The sequence below is a fragment of the Ictidomys tridecemlineatus genome, chromosome 15, assembly GCF_052094955.1.
Source record: "Ictidomys tridecemlineatus isolate mIctTri1 chromosome 15, mIctTri1.hap1, whole genome shotgun sequence".
NCBI classification, from domain to species: domain Eukaryota; kingdom Metazoa; phylum Chordata; class Mammalia; order Rodentia; family Sciuridae; genus Ictidomys; species Ictidomys tridecemlineatus.
This window is the reverse complement of record NC_135491.1, coordinates 56934080-56959884: the sequence shown is the minus strand read 5'-3', so window position 1 is coordinate 56959884 and position 25805 is coordinate 56934080. Positions and strand designations below refer to the sequence as shown.

The window sequence follows — 25805 nt, the reverse complement described above, 5'->3', positions numbered from 1 at the left end:
GGAAGTCTAGGGTAAAGGGTGAGGCCTGGCCTCCGCGGGTCCCTCCCGCCACAGTCTGCAGAGAGGGAGGGTGTGCTGATGGAGCCCCCCAGGGACCTAGGGGTGTGCCCCAGGAATCTCAGAGTCACGGTGCACCTGCCTGGGAGCCTGCCTTGGACTAGTGTTTCGGGGAATTCTTGCTTGGGCCCATTTGAGACCTGGCTGTGGACGAGGCAGGGCGGGAGAGAGCGCTCCTCCGCTGCGCTAATGTTTCCTGGAGCCCTAGCGAGCACTCGTGGGGGAGCAGATCACCATGGAGGGGGTGTCTACCTGGGTTTCGTCCTCTGCAGGGTTGGGAAGTCGCCTGAGGGCAAGCGTGGAGGACGGCCGGGCTGAGCTACTCTCTGACTGTCTCAGCTCTGAATGTGCCCCGCAGCGCAGGCAGCGTCTCCTGACAACTCTGCTGTCTGTTACTGGAGAAGTGGGAAGGCCAGCGGTTGAAAAGGGCAGGGCAGGGCGGGGGGGGGGGGGGAGGGGGGCACCTGAACAGGCCACAGGGTCTGAGATCTGTCATTCTCTGGGGCAGGACCCTGGAGCCACCGTGTGGAGCTCAGCTGGTGCCACTGTTGATAGGGTTCTGCAGAGGGCAGAATGACCCCCAGGGTCTCCACATCCAACCCCAGAGCCCTGTACACGGGTCTTACATGGCAAAAGGACGGATGGGATCCGAGACCTTGGGATCAGAGGCAGTCGCAGATGGTCCAGAGGACCCAAAGGGTCACAGAGTGGGAGGAAGAGCCAGGAAGGAGGGCCAAGGAGGAGGAAGCAGGAGATTCAGTGGTGGGAAAGGAAGGGCTAGAGAGGAAGCAGAGGGCCCAGAGAGGGACCTGAAGGTGCTGCACTGCGGGCGTTAGGGTTGCAGCCTGGCTGGGACAGGGTCTAGAAGAGGAAAGGGCAAGGAGCTGTCTCCCGGGATCCTCCCAAGGCAGCAGCCCTGCTCACATCTGACCCTCGTTGGACTTCTGACCTCCACAACTGCAGGATAATAAATGCATGCTTTAAAAAAACTGGCCACCACATTTGTGGTCATCTGTTGTAGCAGCAGCAGGAAACTGACACAGACTGAGTAGTAGTCCCCGTTCTGAACATTTTACGTACTAACGTTTGAAGTCCTCACAACTGCCATAGACTGAATGTGTGTGGCCACCCCAAATTCGTATGTTGAAATGCTATTTCCCAGTTTAAGGGCATGGGGAGGTGGGGACACTGGTAGGTAATTAGGTCACGATGGCATTAGTGCCCTGCTGCACAAGGCTCCAGAGGACGGCCTTGCCTCTTCCACCATGTGAGGGCAGCGCAGGAAGCTCCATCGACGAGAAGGCAGACCCTGGCTAGACACAGTCTGCGGCACCTCGACCTTGGCCTCCAGAACCGTGAGCAGTAAATGTCTGTTCTGTACACGCGGCCAGGCCGAGGCACTCCGTCAAGCACTACCAACGCACTGAGACAACCGCCCAAGAGGTCTGATGGACCACCACCCTCCTTTGCAGATGGGGAAACTGAGGCGGATGTGCCGGCACACAGGGAGTTGGGGGCGAGGTCTCTGCTCTGCCCGCTGCTTCTGCAAATACTACAAATACACTTCCTGTCTGCTTTGGAGGCCAATGGTGGCCTCTACTAGGAAAGAGGCTCTGTTCCGGGGAAGGCCTGGGCTCTGGCAGGAACTGGCCCTGGGTCTTCCCAGAGTCAGTGGAGCAGCTTGAAAACTGCAGGGGACCTGCCTGGCCCCTTCTGTGCAGCGTCCCTCGCGGGGACACTTCTGCATGACCACACACAGGGCTTGGTTCTTGGGGTCGAGTTTCTTCCTCCTTCCTCTCCACTGAGCCAGAGAGAGGGTGGCTCTGCTGGTTGCCGGCAGCTTCCTCAAAGCCCTGCCCTTTAGAACCGTTACGCATTTGTTTCTAGGACAATAATGGAGACTCGCTAAGAAAGATGAAGATGAAACACAACAGTTCACACCCGGAGCACAGCGCTTTACAGAGCCTTTGCAGGTTCCATTTTGGCCCATCCTTTGCTAACCCAGGGGCAAACCTACTGAGAATTGCATTTCAATGTAAGTTTGGCTTCCTTAAAGTCACAGCTGACTTTGGGTTTTCCAGAACTGATAAAACAGGAGATCCAGGGTGCTGGCTTATGTTGTCGAGGGCCCAGCTGCTCCCGAGGGCCACCAGCGCTCTGCTCTGTGAACTCGAGGAAGAGAGTGGGCCTTGTCTATGGTCTTCTCCAGGGTCCCACCCGCCCTCCCTGCTCCCTGCAGCCGCGTCACAGAGCCTTACTTTGACGACGGAGAGCATGCCCTCGTTGGTCTGGGGGTTGGTGTGGATCTCGAAGCTCTGCCCTGGGTTTCCGTTGATGATGGTGTAGGCAGCCCTCCACGCGCCCGTGGCGGGGTCGTCCTTGTCTTCCACCGTCAGATTGACGATGACCCCCACAGCTCCTTCCTCCACTGTGGCTTGAAACTGCAAACCAAGGAGATGGTGACTGTCACTATTTTGAAGAGTACACAGCAAAGGCCCTGTGTGGAGCCCGCCCGCATGCACGGTACTGGGGACGCCCCACATCACCTCATTTAATAACAAATGATATAACACGGGAGGCTTATGGCTCGGAAGATGCTCTGCGGCACCTCTAGCCCCTCTTGAACTTAGGTGAGGTCACAAGACTAACTTCTCTCCCATAGAACGTGGGTGGAAATACGCCGGGCTGGGCAGGAGGACAGGAGACGTGGAGCCCCTGCCTGTGCTCTTTCTTCTCTGCCTGCCTGAGTGCTCACAAGCCCGAGGCCCCCAGGGAGAGGGAGCCATGGGGGGACCTTGGTCCCTGAGCCTCCACATGGAGGGAACGGCCAGGCCCCCGGCTCTGCCGTTGAACAAGAGCGTGAGCCATCAGGTGCTCCTGCGGGCTCCGATTCCTGCAGCCCCGCCCACACTCCACAACCAGGTCAGCCGAGGCCAGGACTCCCAGCAGAGGGCCTGGGGCTCAGGCCAGGGTCTGGCTCCAGAGCCCCTGCTGCAGCTGCCCTTCCCTCTGAGGAAGAGAAGCAGCTTGCTCCCCAGCCCTTTGCCCACCACCCACGTGGCTGGGGAGCCGTTTGCTGTGGAAGCAGAGCCCCGCCGCGGTCTGCAGGCCTGCCCCTCCTGTGTTTCTGTTGTAGTACATCTCCCAAGCTTGCTGCCAGTAGGTGTGGGGGAAATCAATCAATCAATGAAAGATTAGCTTTCTCCTCGATGGAGGGTTCCATGAGCTGTCATCAACACATTTCCTTTGAGTCAGAAGCATAAAGCATTGTTCTGCTGCTTCCCTCTGACGCACGACAGGTGAACAGTAATCTGTTTGCAAATATTTTATAAACAAGTAATACCAATAAGCTGACATCAAGAAGAAATATCTTGGAATTTTAATTAGGAGCAAAGTGAATCTGGAGATAGTAAGAAGACGTCAAAAAGGCCTGGTGTTCAAAGAGAAGTCATTTGAGAAATGAGGTTTCAAACGCAGCCACCGATTAATCGACTAACAAATCATTAATCAGGAGCCCCATCTTGACGCCTTGGGGGATGGGTGGGATGGGAACTAATGTATCTATCACTCCTCGGCAAACCTGAGGGAGTTGCCTGTCTGCCAGGACAGGGAGCTGGGACGCTCCAGAACATGTCACAGGATGCAAAACAGCGGGCCAGCAGGGCACTGAGGACGCGGTCACAGGGAACGGCTCCAGCAGGAGCTACCTCGGTCGGGTCCCTCCGATCCCTGTTTGAGCACGGTGGCCTTGGCTCCTGTCCTTTCTTGCTCTCAAAAACCCACAGAGTTCTGGAGCTGGAAAACCAGACCAGGCACTCTCAGCCCTGACTGCACATGGACATTTTCTATGGAGCTTTAAAGACATGCCTGGGTCCTGTTCCAGCCCAGCTGGCCGGGGTAAGGCCTGGGAGCCCCTGTTCTCTGAACCTGCCCACATAATTCTAACACACCATCCAGGGTGAGAAAGGTGGCAGAGTCCAAGTCTAAGGAGGTCAAGCGGGTGTCAAGCCCTCCCTTCTGGGTGGCAGGAGGCCTGAGCCTGGGCCGAGGGGCCTGCAGCACTGCTGGCTCAGCAGGAAGGGGGCTGGGTCCAGGATCCTTGGAGAAACGCCTGCGACCTTCCCTTCAGATGCCGATGAAGACGATTGCCCAAAGAAGAAAGAGGCTTTCTGGCCCAGAGTCCTGTGTGAACCAGGTCAGACCTGGTCTCCTGGATTCCAGAATCTCTGCTTTCAACCAATTCTGCTCCGAGGCCCCTCAAGATGCCCACTGCCCAGGCCAGTCACCCAGCCCCGACTGTAGCCAGCGCCAGGGAACCAGAGCTCGTCCCTGCTGATGGCCATGGACGTGGGCTCACAACCTGTCCTCGTGGCTTTTCTGAACCTGTTCCTTAGGAAACGGGGCAGACCATTGGTGGGACTGGTGTACGGGACTAGAGGGTGCCGGGAACCACCAGCCCGTGGTAACCCAGTTACGCCCTAGCACCGTGAGAAGATGGCTGTCCACGCAGAGGAGTGCCCTGTGGCCTAGGCAGGAGGGTGAGGCCGGTGGAGCTTTCTGTCTGCCCCCTCCTGGCTGGTCTGCAGCTTCTCACAGGGGGCTGCTGCATGGGGACAGAGGACTGAGAAGACACCAAAGGACAAAGTCAGACAGGAGCCAGGCTGTGGCAAGTCACTGATGCTCGAGGGCAGGGCGGGCTGGTCACCCTGCTCTCCAGGACAGCGCCTGCAGAACTGACTCTGACCCCAGGCCGTTCGCGCTCACTGGCCCCTCCTACCATGATAGATTTTCATGGGCTTTAAAAATCACATTTTTGTGGTGTGAGGGACCTAGTAGTGGGTCATGGTGCCTGATGACCTGTCAGCCTCAACAGCACACAGGCTGGCGCCCAACACCACTGGGCCTGAAGAGCTGGCGAACGGGTGAGCCAGCCACTTGATTAAACCAAAGTTCAGCCCTGTTTGTGAGACCCTCCTGGGCAGCTGCTCCCAGGACACAGGTTTTCATGTCTGTAGCCAAAGGGGCTGGCAGAGAACACAAGGTGGCAATGTTCTAGGAAATCTCAGAAGGGTGTACCGTGGCCCTCATGTGTCCTTAGAGGTAGTAACGGGTCCGTTGGCATATTTACATATCATCCATGCCGTCCTCCATCACCCATCCATCCATCCATTCATCTGTCCATCCATCTATCCATCCTCCATCCATTCATCCATCATTTATCCATTTTCTCTCTGCCCATCCATCTGTCTATCCATCCATCCATCCATCTAGGGATACACTAGTAAATAAAGCAGATGTGGTATATTTTCTCATGGAGATTATGGGCTGGAAGGAGAGACAGGTATGAACTAATAGATAATTACAGACTGTGTTCACTGCTCAGGAAGAATCACAGGGTTCTCCAGGGGTCTGTACAGTGTGTGTTGGTGGGGGCAGGTACCCGACCTGGTTAGAGAAGAATCATCGGGAAAATTCTTTGAGAACTGAAAGAAGAGGAGGAGTTAGGAGGGGAGGAGGGTAGAGCCTTCGAGGCATCTGGACCCACAGAGCAGAGGCCGGGTGGCAGGAGCAGAGGCCGAGTGGCAGAGCGGAGGCCGGGTGGCAGAGCGGAGGCCGGGTGGCAGGAGGGCCTGTGTGTTCACAGAGCAGAAGGAAGGAGAGTCCAGGTGGAACGCGGGGGACCATGGGGGATGCTTGATGTCAGGAGGCAAAGGTGGCCTATGGCATCTCTAGTGCAGGGACTGGATGGCTGGGAAAGACACTCAGAATCTACCCTGAAAGCAAAGTGGAGCCTAATCAAGGAATTGGGTTTGTTTAAATCTACTCCTGAGAGAATTCAGAAAAAAAAACCCAAAAATCTTTAAATATAGAAAACATTCAACACAATTATTATGGTCTTTGTTAAGACCATTATCTGATTCTTGCATAAACTATAAAGCTAGTTTCTTTGAGCATCCATTTAGAAACTCATTATTGCTTAATTAAATACTCATTCTATTAATTCTATTCAATGTTTTAACCCCATTATGTAATTCAAGAATGGAAAATTAAATAGATTAAAATGAAATAGTACCATTTTACATTTCTATAGCAACGTTCACTTTGTGATTTAAAAACAATAGGCAGACATTAATTTACCAAAGCAGAGTAGAGGAATTATTGATCGTAACATTACTTCCTTTAATTGGAAAAAAATAGACAAAGTTACTTTTCTGTTAAACTATGTGGCAAATCAAATACCAGGCGTAAAACTTATTTTTGTACAATGGTTGTGGGCCGTTGGCTCGGGAGGCGTGTTGAAGCTCATGAGCTCCTTCAGTTCAGAGTTATTTCCTTCTTTCTTTGAAAAGATGGGGTGAGTTACATGAGGGTCATTAGGGATGATGGACCAGCCCAGAGGTCATCTTCAGGGAGAGGTGGAACTGGATTTTCTCCCACACGAGGGAGGGCACACACAGGAAGGCTCCCCTGGGAAGCCGAGTGCGGAAGGTCAGCAGATGCCTCTAAGGGGCTGGACGTGGGCCAGCTCGCCTGCTGGCCTGCGGGGGCCCAGGGGCAGGAGCCATGGACCCTGAGGTTTCACAGAGAACCGAGCTGAGCTGGAGAAGCTTGGTGTGGTCATCTGGGAACTGACTTTGGGAATTAAAAGAGGAGGCCCAGGAAAGATTTCTAAACTGGATTTCTGTCTGCCAGGATAAAAGGGCCGAGACTGCGGGAAATCCAGCTCACAACAGCTTCCAGGCCTCCGGCAGACTGCGTTTACATCAAGGACGGGGCTTATCGGAAGAGTGAACCCTCTGCGGCAGGTCGGTGGGGCCCGTAGGGACCGTGAGTGACATAAACGCGACATTACAGTTAAGGGGCTTGGCACGCAGCCGGGCATCTGCAGCAAGGGGTCCGTGTCTTAGCAATGACAGTGGGGATAGACGTTGCTCCGGATCCCGTGGAATTCTTACTAACAAGTAAGAGAGCACGGCTCCCAGCGTGACTTCCCGTCTCCTCACCAAACACCTCGTGGCGTGGTTATCTGAATGTGTCCTGATTTCCCTGGACCCCATGGAAGGGCTCTTCTGGTTACGGGTCCCCGAGGCTGCATCCCTGCGCACTCTTGTCCTGCTCTGACAGCGGCTCTTCGCTATGGCCAAGGCGAGGAAAGCTACCTGCAGTGACCCCACCAGAAGGTCAGCTGGGCCAGCTAGTCCCTGAGGAGCCCTCAGCTCTGCAAAGAGATGCAAGAACCCGTTTTCGCAGGTGCTCATTAGGTGCCCATGGCACGCTGGGGAGTCCACCACGTGAGAAGTGGGGCGGTCAGTGAAGGGATGGCCTTTCCTAGTGGGTGTCTCCCTCTTTTTATGTCGCACACACTGTGATGTATCCCCACCGTTTGCTTCTATAATTAAAAAGATATTTCTGGTACTAGGGATGGAGCCCAAGGGTGCTGAGCCACATCGCTAGTCCTTTATTTAATATTTTTTATTTTGGGACATGGTCTTGCTCAATTGCTTAGAGCCTCACTAAGGTTCTGAGGCTGGCCTTGAACTTGTGATTCTCCTGCTTCAGCCTCCTGAGCCCCTGGGATTACAGTGTCTGCCGCTGTGCCCGGCTCTTGCTTGTATAATTTCTGAAATGCTTTCCTTCACTGCTGTACAGCCCAGGCTGATCTGGGGCCATTATGGATGCCTTTATGTCTAGATGTGATTTAGTTTCCAGCTAATGGTCATTGTCATCAATGGGGCTGGGTCAACTGGATGTCCATGTAGGGAAAAGTGGATCTTGACCCTCTCATTCACACCATATACAAAGATGAAGAGTAAAACAATATGTTTCAGAGGAAAGCAGAACATTTGTATTCAGCTTACATGTAATGTTTTCGGGTTCTCTCTCTCTCTCTCTCTCTCTCCATCTATCTATCTATACACACACACACACACACACACACACACATTTTATATAGACACAAATATATATTACATGTAGCATGTTGTAAAATAGTTTATATATATTATTATAAATATTATGAATTTAATTGTCTACGTAAAGGGCACAGAACAGCATATGAACACAATCTCTAAGTTCTAACAGCACACAGCCCAGAGGTGAATATGGTTCATTCTGAGTCTTAAGGGTGCCTTGGAGGTGCTCCGAGTGGTGATTGACCACAGAGCCACACAGGGCCCTGGAGCTCTCTAAGGTCACAGGCTGCTTATGGGCCACCGCTCAAGGTGAGTGGACCTCGGGAGTCTTCCCCCGGCCACCTGTGGCAGGACAGACGTGGCCAGCCCTGAGGCACCTGTAGGACCAGGGGGGAGAACATTCAGGAACCACCAGCTCATCCCAGCCCAGGGCCTGAGGAACATTTTTTCTCCAAAGCGGGCACCAGAGCTTTGATTTCAAGGCCCGGGAGCGAGGGCTCACCCAGGGAAGAGTACGTGAAGTGCCGGGCCAGGCCCGCAGCCGCCATGAGCAACAGGACTTGGCCCAGGAGTCTGAGCTGTCCAGCAGACAACCAGGGGTGCCCCCGGTGTGAGCTCCTGAGAGCCAGGTCAGCGGTTCCCCAGGGCCCGGCCACACCTCCCATCAAGGGAGCGACTGAGAGGCACATCACACTTTGGTGTCACCTTGTCTGGAGGATGGAGACCCCGGGAGGAAGCCCACCTGGTGCCTGCCCGGGGTCTCAGGGAGAAGAGTGACCAGCCTTCTCTCTTCCTACTGAGGGAAGGGAGGCGCTGAACTGGCCTGCCATGGTGGGCAGGTTGGGGTGGACCAGGGCCCTGCGTGAGCCTGGCCAGCCTCTGCCCCCGCAGGGCGCCCTCGCTCCGTGTGACTTAAGCGTGGCGCTGGGGTCCTCCTCGGCTGGAGACCCCGGGGGTTTGACAGACAGGTCTTCTTCAGGGGCCTGCAGAGGGAATTGACTCCGCCCCCAGTCCCTGCTGGAACCAGTGTGTCCCCCGTTAAGGGCTTCAGGCCACCCACTTTCCTGAACAGGTGAGGGCCACGAAACCCTGGGGCCGAGGCAGCTAAGTAATGAGGGGGACCAACTCCAGAGGAAGAGGCTCCCCGGAGGTGCTCTGGGGACCCCTGCCTCCCAGGAAGGCTGGCTCTTGACCCTGCAGGACCGACTCACGGGTGTGAGGTGCGGTGGGGTCTGAGGCTCCCTGCCTCGGGGGCTGCTAAAACCCCCTCTCATCAGCCCAGTGACCCTGGGCTGGAAGGCCGCTCTGGGTGTGGAGGGCTGAGCGGTGGCCCCCTTCCGCCCAGAGGGGACACCAGGAGTACCCCAACTCCCGGCTCTCAGGTGTGAAGGAGGAAGCGCGGCGCTGCCTGCCCCCCGCCCGCCTGCTGTCCTGGGGCACCCTCTTGGTGCCAGGTATTTCCCATGAGCCAGGTCACAGGCCGCTCTAGACGCGGAGACGGTGCCGAGCAAGGGACTTGAGGGGGACGCCCTGTCGGTCTGTCCCTGTCTGATGGCTGTCCTCCTGCTCTCTGTGGCTCCTCACTCCGCCAGACAGACACGTGAGTCTGCGCAACTAAAGTCGCAGGGTTCATGAAGAACAGGCTCAAGTCACGGACATTTTTTTTTGTTTTCTCTTTAAAGCAAAACGAAAGCCACTGCCGGCTGACAGGAGCGTGCCCCAGTGAGGCGCCGCCTCTCCAACTCGCTCCTGGGAACCAGGGATGGGGAGAGGGGCCTCGGGGTCCCCCAGCGCACCAAGCCCTGCCCTGATCCATGAACACAGCCAGGTCTTTATCACCTTTCTCCTGTTGTCTATTTAGAGCTCCTGCCCGAGAGTTCATTTAGGAAAAAAAAGAGAAGAGTTTTGCTGCTAAAAAGAAGTTTGGAAACCACTGCCTTAGGGCGCCGATGGAGTAAATGTGACATGAGGTGGTGAGAGAGAAATAAGAGCCACGGAGCGGATTTTCCCTCGTTCCGTTTCCTCTGAAGCCCAGACTTGGGCCCTTTATTTCCACTGACATGAGCATCTTTTGGTTGAGTTCCTCTTCTTAAAAAAATGAAAGAAAATGCAAAACACACTTGTACTTTCACTGAAATAATCGGACGTCGTTCAGCTTTGGAAGGAAAGCAATTTTCTCTAGAGATCCATGTGGGGCCACAAACATCTGAATATGGATGAGGAGCGGCCTTGTCAGGGGTGCAGCGTGGGGACTCTGGGGTCTGGTCTCTGCGGGTGCGGGGCAGGCTCAGGCTGGCCTCTCACTCGCGAGGACGTTCTTGGTAAATCCCACCACTTCCCTGAGCCCCTACTTGCTTACCTGAGATTTGGGGATCAGGTGCTCCTAACCCTGAGAGCTCATGAGATTCACACAAAATAAACCCTCAAAAACGACCGGGGCCCCACTTCTGGAGAAGTGATTTTTGGGGGGGTGGCAGGCATCTGTATTCCACAAACTGACCCAGACGTGTCAGGAGAACTGTTGGGGCCGAGAGCAGGGCTCGAGTTGACCACTGAGGCCCACCCCAGGTGCTGTGACGGGATGTCACAGGGTCAAAACTGGGACTTTCTAGCCTCCATCTCCACAGAAAACATCCTCCCTCTCCACCCCTCTGCCCGAAAACGGCACCACGGTTCATTTCTGGCTTTGCCCTCCGTGCCCTCGTGTCCACCCCCCACCTCCAGCTGACCAGCGTCCTCTCTCGGTGTGACCTCCACCATCCCATCGTTCAGTTTCCCTCAAATATCCTGAATAGGAACGTCCAGAGAGAAAGCTGGTCTACGGCTGGCCGAGGGTCAGAGGGAACGCGGAGTGGCTGTGTGGTGGGTACCGGGTGGCTGGGTGTGGAAGGAGTTCAAGAGTTAGATGACGGTGACGGTGCGTGACGTGGCAAACATTCCTGTAGACACGGACTCTGACGTGTTACTAGAACGATCACAATGGAAATGACGCGCGATGTGTATTTCACCCCTACACACACACACACACACACACACACACATACACACACGACACGCCTATGGCTCACATCCCATCCCCGTGACCCAGGTGTGGCCCTCAGGAGCTGCCCGTGGGCAGTCTGGGCACCTGGTCCTGGCACTGCCCTGCCCTCCTTCATTCCTGCCTTCAGCAGCCTCTGGTTTGTGCGGCAGCAGCCCAGAGTCACCCAGGGACAGAGGTGGCTCTCTCCGGGGATTCGTGAAAGCCGCTGCACATCTCTCTGCCTGTGCCAGGCGTGATTCTGGGTGCTGGGGGCTCAGGGACCAGTAGAGCAGATTGTCCCCACCCTCGTGGAGCTGAGTCCCTTCTCTGTCCACGTAACTTCTAGCTATAGCTGAACCCAAATCCAGAGGCTTCCCCACTGGTTCCTGTGAATCCATCCCAGGAAGCGCCTCCTGGGGCAGGATCTCAGGTGGTGCCAGGCCTGCCTCCCTGACCCCGGCTCTGCCCCAGGTCCTCGCTCTGTGTCCCAGGCTCCTGGAGGCAGGTGGGCTGGGGCGGCGTTGCTCTTGCAGGGGACTAAGAACCTGCATTCCTGGGAGCAGCTGTCTGGAGGGCAGTGGAGCAGCCTTGAGCTATGCTCTTCCATCCCAGGAAAACTGGAGCCGCAGAGCCAGCCAGAGGTTGTCCAGGGCCACTCAGCCGCTCGGATGGCAGCATCATGAAGCCGGGGGAAAGATATGGAAAGGGACAGAGGACGAGGCTAGTGGAGCAGTGAGACCCTGCTTCCTGCGAGCCCGGAGACAGCACCCAGCCACGGTGCCCAGCCACGGTGCCCAGCCACGGTGCCCAGCCACAGAGCCCAGCCACAGAGCCCTGCCACAGCGCCCCGGCACAGAGCCCTGCCACAGTGCCCCCCACAGTGCCCAGCCACAACGCCCCGCCACAGCGCCCCCCATAGCGCCCCGCGGCAGGAAGGCTGTCTGAGAAGGGCTGCGTTCCTATGTCCAGCTGTCCTTCTGCCACTCTCTGGTGGAACAGACAGGCTCCCTGGGTCTCTGTCCTCTCCCCGGTAGCCATCTGCCTGGCCCAGGCCTGCTGGCCGGCTCTCTGTCGGGGAGGCCTGACGTCTGCATATCTTCTTGCCCTGCCTGCCCACCCTGCCATTGCCCGGCTGCCCTACTCAGAGTCCCGGGGTCCCTGCCCGTCCCTGCTGCTGACCCGCACTTCTTGCTCCGAGTCTCCTTTGCTGAACTCTGGGGGATGCTCCCGACTATGGGCTGTGCCTTGATGTCAGGTGAAGTCCCCCCAGGAGGAGGCAGGAGGACCTGCCCCCAGACAGGTGTCTGAGGAAGAGCGAAGCCAGTCATCACGGTGGCCTCAGGAGCTCAAGAGCTGGGCTCTGTGGTCCCTCCATCTCCCACCTACCCCTCTGTCCTTGTCCACCTGTCCCCACCCCTGCCTGACTCCCATCTGCTCCGCTGGGTGCAGTCATCAGCCTGTCACCTGCACGCCCCGTCTGTGGGTGACCCCTCAACCGAATGCACACTCCTAGCGGCTCTGCCCCATCCCCGCCCCAGCCTTCATGCCCCTGTGCCCTCCACAAGGCTTCCTGGCGGATGGTGCCCTGCTGAGCTCTGCTGCTGGCCCTGGCCCTGGGCGGGGGGCTCAGGGTGGGAGGGCGCATCGTGCGTGAGTCTCGTGCACCCCGGACCACAGAGCCCAGCTCTTGAGCTCCTGAGCAAGCACAGCAGGCGGAGCCTCCCCACAGCTCCTTCCAGTTAATTCTTCACCACCTCCCGGGGCCCACCGCCTGTCACCTTCTTAATACCTCAGTGCCAGGACTGTGCCCAGATATTAAAAAATAAGACATAATTCCTGATTCTAGGAGCTGCACGTGAAGTTTATATAGATGAAGGCCCATTTTGCCATCTTTAGAGAGTTTCTTTCCCTAGAATTAAGATTCCCCCCCCCCCGATTTGGTTTGATATCTAAACTGTGGGGAGAGAGATGTGCCAAGCCAAGTCAGCTGTGATTTCAAAGCCTCGGAAGATGCTAGTTCGCCTGGACAGGGGCCCGCGGGGGCTTCACCTGTGGTCTTCAGACGTGGTGCCGGGGGCTTGGTGGCAGCTTTATTGAGATATGATTCACATGCTGTGACCTTTGCCCCCTCCCGGGGTGCCACCAAGTGTGTTCTGGTGCATCCCCAGCCGTGCGGCCATCCCACACGGACTTCAGAACACCGTTGTCACCTCCCAGAGAGACCTGTGGGTTTGGCTGCCCCGTCCCCTGCCCCCCCTCAGTCCGCCTGGATGAGCCCGTTCTGGGTGTCTCCCTGGACTGAGCGCGTGGCGGGGCCGTCCCTGTCTGGCTTCTTTCACTCAGCGTCACGCCCACATCCACGCTCCTTTCCACTCCACGCAGCCACGTGCCATGGCATACTTCCTGGGGCAGCCTGTGAGCCCCAGGGAGGTCCCTGAGGACCAAGCCCCCCTTGGAAATGGCAGGAGGCTGGGAACCACAGCAAGCCGCCTCCTTCCTCCGGTTTCCACGGGGCTGCTCAGGTCAGCTGGAGCTGGACGGAGCCCCGGGGCCCTCCCTGCCACTCTCAGGAGGACCACTCTGGCCAGAGCAAGGGCATCTCTGCTCCCGGGTGGGAACCACACACTGGGTTGGGCCGTTGATGCCGACCCCGGTACAAACGAGGACAAGGGAGACCTTTGCTTCCACTCCCAGGGACTTGTACGGATTCCCACGTGGACTGACTTGCAGCTTCCAATTTATATTTAAATCCCCAAAGTCTCAGCAGAAGGACAGCTCTACACGCACTCGCTCCATTGATTCCCGTTTCCCGTCAGTCCCCAGGGCCTAACCGCGGCTCCCCCGGCTCAGCTTGCTTCCCGAGTGGCAGATGAGTTCCAAGAACATGGGAGTCCCACGGGGAGGAGAGACGGGAGAGACCCACCCCTCGGGAATCAGGCACAACGACAGGAAGATCACTCTCCGTCCCTTCTGGGCTTGGAGCCTGGGTGGCGCACTGTGATGGAAGTCTACGTGGGGACGATGTGTGTCCCCTGAGGGCATCCTGCCACGTGGAAAAAGACCACGGAGGACAGTGACTCATGTTTAATGCCACATGAATCTGTGTCATACTGGCTGTGTGACCTCTGGTAACTCACTTAACCTCTCTCTGTCTCTATGTCTCCATGGAGATAATAGTACCCTCCCTTATGAGACTCTGAAGTGAAAAATAAAAATGCTTATAACACGCCTGAGTGAATGCTGGGGGCTGTCCTGTGCACCACGAGGCGTTTAGCAGTGTCCTGGGCTCCTGCCTGTTAGATGCCAGGGGCACCGCCACCCAAGGGTAACAAGGGGAAATGTCTCCAGACACCAGCGTGTGTGTGCGTGTGTGTGTGTGTGCGTGTGTGTGCGCGTGAACTCCTCCACGGTGCAGAATCACTGCTCACCCGACGCCGTGTCTGGGAACAGCAGCCACAGGTTCCCCTGGGACAAGATTAATGAGCAAGTCGGTCCTGGACTCAAACCTCCCAGGAAAACAGTGGAGCGGCCTCGCAGCGTTCTGCAGGGTAATCGAATCAGACGTTGCCAGAAACACATCCAAGGGCAACACTAAAGACTGTAATTATCATGAGAATCATTGATGTGGTTTTCATCACTCCACAATTTTTGAATTAGTAGCTGATAATCCCCTTAATAAAAGAAGAAGAAAGGGAGTTTTCTTGCCTTTGTTCTCCCTGACCGTGGCTGGCCTCTCACAAAAAATAAATACAGACAGACATTTTATGACTGTGGGCACCAGTAGGCCCAGGAATGACCGAAAGGCCTGGGTCCCCACCAGGGTCACCTGAGGGGCTCCTGGACAGGCCTCAGGAAGTCAGAATGGCTTCCCCGTGGCCAGTCTGAGCTGTGCTCCAGGCCCTGGGGTGAGGAGTCTGCCCCCCTCAGCGGGAGGTTCGGGACGGCAGCCTCAGCGCCTCCTGGCAGCCGGGCAGAGGCTCAGGACCCGAGCAAAAGCCACACTTCCCTCACTGGGAGCTCCGCAGGTTTGAGAAGGTCCCCCAGACCCTCCGCTGCTCTCAGCAGACCTTGCTGGGGGCCCCCGGGAGGGAGAGTCCAGGAGCATGGAGCTGGGCACCAACCCGCCCCCTCCCCAGCTAGGAGGCTGTGTGCCCGGCTCAGTGTGGCCTCCCCCTCGGGTCAGTCCTCCAGGACTTCACCTCCTGACCCTCGCCCCTTCCTCTCTGCTGCCCTGACCATCTCTGTCCCTCCTTTCAAGTGACGGACATGTTCAAGGCTCTCCAGTTTAGAGACCCACATGGCACACAGCAAAGGGACACAGCCCTCAGGCTGCCACTGCAGGTCCTCGGGCAAGGCTGGGTCTCCTCAGCCCCCGGGTGCAAGGGGTGCAAGATGCCGGGCCAGAAGGCACACACACAGGCCCTTGTCTTTATTTGCCATCAAGGAATAACGTCATCGGCCATCGTTGAGGTGTGATTACCGCAGCAAACACAGCGAACAAGGGCCTTTGGGGGCTGACTGAATGGGCGCTGAGGGGGTGGTGGGCGGCATCCCCGGGGAGCAGGCCGGACACAGCCACTTCTGCTCTGCCGCACCCTGGGAGGGAGGCAGGGTGGGCCGGGCGTGGGGCGTCTGTGTGGGGACAGGAGGGCTCGCGGTGTCAAGGGACTGAAGTAGAAGGTGAGGCCTCAGCTGGAATCCCCCCTTGGTGAAAAGGGGGCTGCAGGGAGCCACGGAGGGGGAGCGGGGGCAGGCTGCAGGGAGGTGGGAACAGGCTCAGGAAGGGGAGGGAGAGGGAGGCAATGAAGACTAGATACGGGCTCCACCTTTGCACAAATCACCTCCTCTGTCTTCTGGGCAAGCCAGAGCCACGGGCTCTCCTTATTCCCAGGGCCTGGGGCTGCAGAAGCAGAGGCGGGGACACCCAGGGGCCCTGTGGCCAGCCACCTGCTTTGAGCATCAGTGAGGCTGAGAACTGTTTCCAAGCCTGGGACTTTGGGGTGGGGGGGCAGGGCCTGCTGCCACCACCCACGGAAGATTCTGGCAGGTCACAGGCACTGGGCACTGTCTCTACATTAAGCACCAGGAAGTCCAAGCTTTTGTGACCATTTCTAAAATCTAAAACTCAGCAAAACTTTATGTCACCAAAATGACCCTAAAAGTCTCCATAGCAGCCCATGTGGGAGGCTTTCTTGGGCTGGAGCGCTGCTCTGTCCTGGACCACTGGTGGCTTGCTCTGGGTGTCCTGCACGGACATGCACATGTGGGCCTGAGGAGCTGCCAGTCTGCAGGAACAGTGTCAGGACACAAGTCCCCAGGCACCCGTGCCGACCCCAGTGGCCTTCGGCATGTTGGGGTGGTTCCCCCACAGTCAGTCCTGTGGGCTTTGCAAGACCCTCTGCCCTCCATGCTCCTGCAGGGGTGTTTAAGGAGAGGTTCACGACCTAGGAGTCATCCACGACCATGGCCACCAGCCTCCAATCACCTCGTGACGAGCTGGGAAACGTGACAGGCTGCAGACGCTGTTGGCATGGCACCTCAGACGTGTGCTCATGATCCATCCCCACGGCGAGGGGAGAAGGGGCGAGACAGGGAGGGCAGGGCGCGGTTTACGTCTGGACCCAGGTGGGCCCCACCAGTCAAGGGGACACCTGGGTAGGGAGTTTGCTTGTTGAAGATGAGAAGATGGCCACTGGAGGGGGACGCACGCTCCGGATTGCCCTGCATGTGGAACTCCCGTTCATCTCATGTGGAACTCCCGTTCTCTCATAGCAACTTCAGATGGAAACAGGGTTCCTTGACTATCAGGTTTCAAGGACGCCTAGTTCATATGAAACGCAATGCACACACACGTACACACAGGGGCACACACACGTACACACTCAGGCACACACAGGCCCATACAGCTTTTGCAGAGGGTTTGTCCCCAGGTGGGGTGACACCTAGCATCATTGCTCGGGCAGCACACGTGCACAGAGGAGAGACACTTACCCAGGACACAGGCAGCTTGCTCTGGGCAGCTCCCAGATGTGCCCTGTCAGTGCTGAGAGAAAAGGTCCCCCAGGGACACAGAGAAAGTGTCGCTACTGTCACCTGCACCAGCTCTGATCGGCACAGCTCCAAGGCTTCTCCCAGGGGTGCAGGCTCGATGTGGACAGGGCAGAACACCGCAGCACCCCAGGCTAAGAGCAGGGAAGGAGGTGGCCTCCTTTCCCCCTGTGCATGAGGAGCCAGGGTCCTGCTCCTTGGGCTTCTAGTTATCCTCGCTGGCCCAGGGCACCAAGGCTGTGCTGCACCTGTAGGAAATGATGCCCCTCTCTGTTCCCTCTGTCCCTTCCTGTGCACCCACAGCCTGGTTGCTAAGGACACCTGCGGGGCTAGCGAGTGCTGTGGCCGAGGGGCCTTCCCTGCAGAGGTTTCTGTGATACGCGGGATGGGTGGGTGGGGGAGCTGGGGTGCTCTGATACGGTAGCCTTTTTGATACAGTGAAGCTCAGGGCCCGTCCGAGGAGGTGGGCGAGGTGCAAGTCTGAGTTGGAGGAGGAAGTGCACAGACCTTCACACAGGCGCACAGACCCACACCCCAGGCTCTTGACTGCCCCTAAGAGGTACAGGAGGGAAACAGGAGCCACCGCGCTGTGGACGGGGGCTGGTCCACCGGGACTTCCGTCAGGCAGAAGGCCACACGGAGCCATTAGAACGAACGAGGTAGTGCACTGCTCGGCATATTGATCAAAAGGGAAATCTATTGTATTGGGCCCTGGAAATGTCTTGGGTTTACTTAGTGGAAATAAAATGTGTCGAGTTAATGAAACCCAGAGAATGGGGGCCATTCAAAGGGCACATCTGAAGGCAGAAATGAGATAAAGAGAAGGAGATCACAGAACGTTTATATCCTAAGCTGCAGGGGCCGGGGCAGCTCACCAGAGGTGGGTTGGGGTGGGGCTGACCCGGCAGGCTCTGCTCCCGGCTGCCCCCTGGAGGTGAGGTCCAGCACCTGCAAGGTTGGCTGGGGCCAGGGGAGCCAAGGTGGAGCCTGGCTCCCAGGTGGAGGAGGGGTGGGTACGGTTTGGGGGGAGCTGGTGACTGGGCAAAGTATGAAAACCAGGAGGGACTCGGCGTGACCTGCCTACTGAGGCTCTTTGGCAACTCTGGGGTGCTGTTGGCTTCCTGGGAATTGCCTCTACTGTCTGTAAACCAAGAAGTCACCGTGGTACCTGCCTGTCGTCCCAGCTGGAGGGACTGGACTCGGGGTCAGTGGAACCCATTCTCTGATGTTCCCACGATGGCTTCTGTGAATTGTCTTCAATCACCCACATTGTGGAGGGGTTCTCTGTCCTTTGGTGCCACCAAGAAAGGTCAAGATAGCCCCCCGCACAGCAAAAGCCAAAGGAACACAGTATGAATATCGCCACACAGGCACCGCCGGGTGACGGGCGCCAGGCCGTGCTTCCTGCCCACAGCACGCTTTTGCTACGTCCTGAAGAAATAAGGTAGCACTCACAGCTGAGCAGGAAGAAAAGAACCCCAGCACAGACTGTGAGACACAAATGTGGTGTGATCCCAAATTTGTGAATCAAAAAGTAGGGCTTGCCACGTGCAAAGGGTCGCATCTGGTGATGTTGAACCATGAGTCGCCTCTTGGGTGAGTGGGGAGGACTGTTAGCTTTTTCTATGACACGTTCCTATCATTTAAATTTTTTTTTTACAACGGGAATGAACTACATTTCAATCAGAAAAAAATTAATTTTGGAGGGGAAAAATGCCATGAATTCCATGTGCATTTAAAATTGTTTTCTAAAGTGTTTTTGAAGAAGAATCACGTGGGAGGGACTGCGGTCCTTGCTGCTCAGCCCTCCTCTGTAGCGACAGTCATCAAGACAGTGCGGTGTCAGCGGAGGGGGACACAGATCAACGGGACAGAATGGAGAACCCAGAAATAGCCCTGCACAAATGCACCCAAATGATTCTTTTTTTTTTTTTAAAACAATAGCACTTCTGTGGAAAGACAGCCTTTTCTAAAAAGGGCACTGAAGCAGTTGCACACACATTGGTAAATGAATGACCCCAGCCTGCATCTCACACCCCCACACAAAAATTAACTCGAAATGGACCATGGACTCAATGCAAAACATAAAGCTACGCAACTTTTAGAAGAAAACAGGAAACGTGTTAGCTCCTGGGAACCAGGCAAAGAATCCTTAGAGTGGACCAACCTACCCAAGAAAGTATAAATTGGACTTGATCAAAATCAAAAGCTTTTTTTTTTGTTTTGTGAAAAAACTCTAGTAAGAGAATAAAATGATAAGCCACAGACTAACAGAAATATTTGTGAGCCTCAACTCTGACATACGATTCACGTATAGACTACAAATAACTCTCAAAAATTCGATAGTTAAAAAAAGTACAATCAGAAAATGGCAAAGCTCCTGATCAGACCTTTCACCAAAGATACAGATGCCTAATAAGTACCTGGAAAGATATTTAATCCTGGTCATCGAAGACACTCAGGTTAAAATCATAGTGAGCTGTTAGCCCACGTCCACAGGAGTGTCTACAATCAAACATGGCGATAGTGTCAGATGCTGCTGGGGACGTGGAGAAACAGGGTTTCGCCTACATTGCAGGTGAGGATGGAGATGGCATAACCACTCTGGAAAAGAGTTGCGCAGTTTCTTATGAAACTAACGTGCACTCAGCATGTAACCAAGCAATTGGTCCCCTTGGGCATTTCTCCCAGAGGAAGGAAGACACAGATGCTCATGGTAAATTATTTATATATTTTTGATACTAGGGATTGAACCCAGGGGCACTTAACCACTGAGCCACATCGCCAGCCCTTTTTAAATTTTTTAAATTTGTTTTAATGAGTTATACATGACATTAGAATGCATTTATGCACTTTGATATATCACACTTAGATGGGATATGATTTCTCATTTTTCTGAGTGTACATGTTGCAGAATCATATTGGTCATGCAGTCACATATATAGATATTGGTTAGAGACACGGTCTTGCTGAGTTGCTTAGGGCCTCACTAAGTTGCGGAGGCTGGCTTTGAACTTGCGATCTTCCTGCTTCACCCTCCTGAGCCCTTGGGATTACAGGCATGTACCACTGCGCCTGGCTCATGGCAGATTTATTTAAAATAGCTTCCACCTAGGAGCCAGCCAGCATCTTTTAGTGAGTGAATGGTTAAAGAAACGGGAGCATGGAATACTATGCAGCCACAAATAAGAATAAGCATCCACGAGAGCAACGGCTTGGAGGGACCTCTGGGGCTTTATGCTTAGTGAAGGGAGATCATCTCTAGGAGTGTAGGAGTATGTGATTTCTTCTACATAGCATCTTTGAGATGACAAAACTAGAGGTGGAGGACAGATTAGAGTCCCCTGGGGAGACGGGAAGGTGGACATAACCATCAAGGGGCAGCAGGAGGTGATATCTCTATGTTGAAGCAGCAGTTTTGTCTCCTGGTGATGGTGGCTCTTCACACCCGTGTGAGTGATCAACACACACACACACACACACACACACGGTGGGAACTTAATCGGGCCTAGGTAACAGGACTGCACCAAGACGCCTCCAGGCCTCGGCACTGCTCTGCATCGTCCTGGGAGAGGCTGGAGTCTCTGATCATTCAAAAAATAAGAGATTAAAAAAAGTCCCTTTTCTTTTTAACCTAACACGATGAATTTGGGGTCTTGTGGCCAACTTGCCTGAGACTTTCCTGGGGATTCACCTGGATGACGCCACAGCACCTCGCACCAGGCCCTGTGCTGAATCTGAACTCGCCTCCCTCTGAAGGGCCATGGACAGGTTTGTTTGTTGATGTATTTATTGAAGAGAGAGAGAAGGTGCCAGAGAGCTAGTGCGCGTCCTTCCCCGTGGGAGCCGTGGCTCCGACCAGCCAGGAGCTCAAGGTGGATCTTCCCCGAGTGAAGAAGGCCATGGGGACGGCAGGCGTCGTCAGAGGAGAGGAGCCCGCGAGAGGACCCCGCACAGCAGCGTGGAGCCCTGCGCTGACCCCTTGGCCTCCGTGCCGGGGCCGCCGGAGGCGGGGGGTTCAGAGGCGCCCGGTGGGCTCAGCAAAGCGGAAGTTTCAGGTGTGCTTTCCGCCCTGAGTCAGGAGGGGGCCACCCACTGCATGAGGTCCGCCTGGTCCAGCCTCTGCCCCCAAGAGAGACTCTCCAGCCAGCTCTCGGGAGACCAAGGGTCCTGATCCATGGCTGGCCTTGAGGCCCACCTGCTGCCACCCAGCAGGCCACCGACGCTTCCTCACTTCCAGTCCCTGGTCTGGGAGGTGCAGAGGCCAGCAGGACCCGCCTCGGGAAGAGATGGCCAGGCCAGAGGTGACCCGGGAACTGTCCCCACCACGCCCCTATTTTACAGGTGAGGAGCCTGAGACCACAGGAGCCTCAGGCGCTTGTGGAAGATCCAGCAGCCGGGAGACGGGTGACGAGGCCAGAACCCACAGTGCTGTGACCCCAGACCGTCTCCAGCGCACCCCGCCACCCCGCCTTGCCAGGAAGGGGACGGACGTGGAGACCAGACCATCCTCCCAGCCAAGCCAACGGAGCGAGCCCGGGACCCAGGCCAGCTCAGCCGTCCTCCCTGCCCACTCAGCTCCTCTCTGGATCCTGCCATCTGAGGCTCCGCCAACGATTGGGTTCATTCTTCTTAGAGTCCCGTCCTCAGGCTGCCCCAGGCTGCGAGCGGCTCTGGCTTCTCACCGTGTCGGGAGCCTTGGCTGCTTGTCCCAGGACGGCTGGCCTCGGGACGCGCTCGGCTGCTGAACGGTACTTCTGAACCTTCCTGGAGGGTCTTGGGTCGATGACCTTGACACGTAGCTTGGTCGAGCGGAGATGAAGGAACTGCCGGCCGGGGCCCATCTTCCACCGTGGCCTCTGAGCTCACTGGAGGGCGGCCGCGGTAACCAGGGGCTGGGGACGACAGGCTCCTCGCGGCACAGCCAGGGGCCGTGGGAGGCGCCAGGACCTGCTCCCGGGCACACTGGGAGCGGATGCTGACCGCGGCTCTCGCGGCTCCTCAGGCCCCTCCTCAACCTGCCTCAACTCGCCCTCTTCCTGCCGCTCGCTGGGGAGCCAGCCCTGGTGACACTGTCCTCTCCAGCTGCCTCTCCACTAAATGAAAGAATTCCATCATCTTTGTCCTGCGGAGACCGGGAGAACCACCTTCCCCACCCCCGGGTTGTGTGTGGGACCCCAGGGCCGACACGGGGCAAAGCAAATGACATGATCATTTCCTCCAGGGACAGGGCCACAGAAAGGCAGAAATACAGTTGAAAACCCCCCGAGGACGCGTTTACAGACGCAGGCAGGTCTCCATGCAAGTTCCCCTGCCGGTTTCAGCAGGGTCTCCTACACAGAGCTCTTCAGGCGGGGCTCTGCCAGCTCACCCCAGGGCTTCACCTGGTCCTCTCCCAGCTGCGCTCAGCGATCACTCTGGCTGCAGATTGCCTCCCTACGTTCCTGTGGGCCAGGCCAGCAGAGAGGAGACTGAGAGACGGTCATGCTCCACGATGCCAGCCCAACTGTTAGGGGATGGGGCCGTGTCTCAGGGATGCCATCGTTCTCACCACGGCCCTTTTATGGAACCATATGCCAGCCACCGAGCTGGCTGTGTATTATTGACCTTGGCATCGGAAGGCTCTACCTCATTTATTCCTGATTACAAGCTGGGCCTGCTTATTACCATTTCACTCACAAACAAGCCAGATCTCAGAGAGGTTAAGCCATCTGCCTAAGTTTGCACAGGTGGAAAGTGGCTCTGCAGGGAGGCGTGACAGTTCTGAGATCGACAGGTGGGTCTTGAGAGCTTGGCAGAATACCGTCCAGCCTAGACGGGTCTAATTGCCTCCCGTCCTGCCACGGGCAGCACAGGGGAAGTAGGGATGGTCTGGGGGTTCTGTAAAAGGTGAGCTGATGTGCATTTCACTCCCTGACTCAGACTTTAACCCTGATGGCCGCAGCCTGGCCTACGCTTCTGCACAGGTTCAAGGCCAGGGTCAGTGGGCTGTGTCTGCTAAGTGGACGCTCACGTGACTCCGCCTCCCCACAGGGAGGCTGCGGATTGGACAGGGTGTTCCGCTGCCTCGCCCTCCTTGACCAGCCTGGAGGAGATGGGATTTGAATGGTGTTGAGGACATGAGTCTGAAGTGAATGAAGGGTGGGCTCCTCGTCCATGTCCCCGGAGTGATAAATGAGGGAGTGTAATTTTTTTTTTCTAAGGCAAAGAAAATGGGAAACCAACGTGGATTTCAGATAGATGAGAAATAGCTTATGAATTTAGATGATAGCTCGGCAGAAATAAATTGTACATCTGTTCATTCATTTTAATAAAGTGGAGGGATGGCATGCTGCTGGGCCCTTGGAGAACCCCGGGATTTTAAAATTATGATCCTATAATAGTAGCATTAAAATTTGTGATGTAGCCAGCACTTTCTGAATTGGGGTGGGTGGGGGGGGAAATTCATTTATAAAATAAAAGTTCAGACTTTGGAATGTAAATGGGAAAATGGAATTTTTCTTGGCCGGATATGAATTAGTCCCAGGAGGATACTGTAACATCTTGACCATAAAATACATTTTAAACACCTGATGAGAAAGTTTCCAGATTGCTAATGAAACCTCCTTGGCTGGTCTCTATTTAGGTAAATCGTGCAGGTAGGAAACGCGCTTAACGGGCTTTGTGGTTTCTGCCTTGAACTTGGTGCTTCTTGTACAAGGGCGAACCCAGGTTAATGATTCCATTTGAAATGGGTCTAGTCGGCGACCAACAGAAAGATCATTCTTACTCAGTGGAAGAAACATCAGGAAGACAGGTTTTACAGACCCGCAATTACCAGTTACCATGAAAATCTTCTCCTTCAACAAACAGGGTCGAGTTTCCTGTGACATGCGCACCCCGTGCTGATCCTGGTAGAAACGCAGCCATCTCCACAGCAGGCTCCCCACCGACTTCAAACCCCAGCGGCATTATTAAAATTTCTTAAAAAAAATAGGTAAGTAGGAAGCCCAAAGAGAGCTTTCACCCCGAGTGAGCAATTTCAATGTTATTTTACAAATCAGCCACTCGGGCTTCAGATGGCTTCAAATGGCCACCGCCCGGGGGGCCTGGGGCTAGGGAAGACCCCGTGCTGCCCACGCGTCTTCACCTCCAACGAAACACTGCGAGGATGTGGGAGGCCCCTCAGGAGGAGGGCAGGCGGCTGCTAACCCAGGTCAGCTTCTGCCCCAGGACACTGGACACCCCAGGTCTGTGGGGTCCAGATGCTCTGGTCAGTGGAGGCGGAGAGCAGTGCTGTGCTGACCCTGGACGACCACCCTCCGCTCCTCACCGGCGGGACTCGGGGGGGACACTGACCAGACGGAGGGAGGCTGAGGACCCCAGAAAGTGTGTGGGTTGTTTCCTTTCTTCTCTCCCCTCCTCCTCCTCCTCCTCTTCTTCTCTGTCTCTCCTCCTCCTCCTCCTCCTCCTCCTCCTCCTCCTCCTCCCCCCCCCAGTCCCCAGAGCTGGGCCTGGCCCCGTGCTCCGCCGCTAAGCTACAGTCTTACCCCTTAACCTTGGAAAATCCTGCGATGACTATTTTTTGGTAACTAGTGCCTACACCGGGACCTATTCCCATCAGAGGTCTCCCGGGAATTCTGCTTTTCCGCATCGACACTCCCTATGTCCAGTTTCTGCGACAACAGGGGGGTCATGAGGGGGCTCCTGAAGGACAGGGAGGTCCTCAAGAACCAAAGGCATGAGAATAGGGAGGCCCTGGAGAGGTGGGAGGCCCCGGGGAAGGGGCCGAGAGGCCAAAGCAGAGGGGTCCTGGCAGCCAGGGGCACAGCAGCTACCTGGGGAGGACAGCGTCAGGGTGCGAGGGGACAGGAAGTCTGCCCAGATTAAAGGCTGTCGCCTCTTCCAACGGGACCTACTGTGAATCAGAAATTGGAGGCAAAGTCACCTGCGCAGGAGAGATGGAGCGAAAGAGTCTTGGAGCCAGGGAAGGGGTGGAGTGTGACCACCAGGCAGGCGGCGACACAGGCCACGCAGGTTAACTGGAGGGGAAGCCTGGGACTCACGTGCCAGAGCCTGCATTCAGACGTTGTCTACCGATTCACTCATCTTTAGAACCCACCAGGGTGTCCGGCTCGTAGTAGGTGCTCAGTTAATGCTCACAGAAAGGCAGAGGGCCAGCTCTGCCTGAAGCACTTTTAGTCCCTGGTCCAGCTCCCCGGGCGCTAGCCCAGCACAGGCGCCAGTCACATGGTTCACGGACGGCCCAGGCCTACGTCCACCTCAGCATGCCAGGTGCCTGGTGGTTTCTGCTGGCACTGACTTGGGCCACAAAGCAGTGACAGAGATGATGGATGTGAAATAACCACATGCCACGTGGCCGCAGCAGCTCAGGAAGTGGAGACAGCCCGGGATCAGTCGGCAAACCTGTCTGTCTCCTCTCCTGAGCCGTGAGCTGCTGCCTACCCAGGGTGGGTGGGGGTGGGGAACGCCCCAGGGGAAACTGAGGCTGAGGGGCAGCAACCCTGAGGTCACCTGCTGCAGTGGACGCTGCCTCCATGGACTCCCAGGCCCTTGGGCTCAGACCTCCTCCCAATGTGCAGGGGGAGGGTGGAGGTGACACGCAGCAGTGGGGGTCACTTCTCTTGCGCTGACCGCCACACTGGGCCACCTGCACCAACTGCTAACGAGTGGACGATTTGAAAACGGAGAGGAACAGAGTGGGGAGGTTGCAGAGGGAGCAGCCGGCTCCCGCAGGTCTGGATGGAGGGTTCCAGACGGGGAGG

The 25805-nt window shown here is 56.1% G+C and overlaps 1 protein-coding gene across 1 annotated transcript in view; it reads right to left on the bottom strand.

Annotated features, from left to right (window-relative positions):
* Cdh13 (cadherin 13) overlaps positions 1-25805 on the bottom strand; it is an 854075-nt gene that overhangs the window by 80138 nt on the left and 748132 nt on the right. The window contains exon 9 of the mRNA XM_078032736.1: positions 2316-2498. Coding sequence (XP_077888862.1) covers positions 2316-2498 — 183 coding nt within the window. The remainder of the gene's footprint in view (positions 1-2315; positions 2499-25805) is intronic.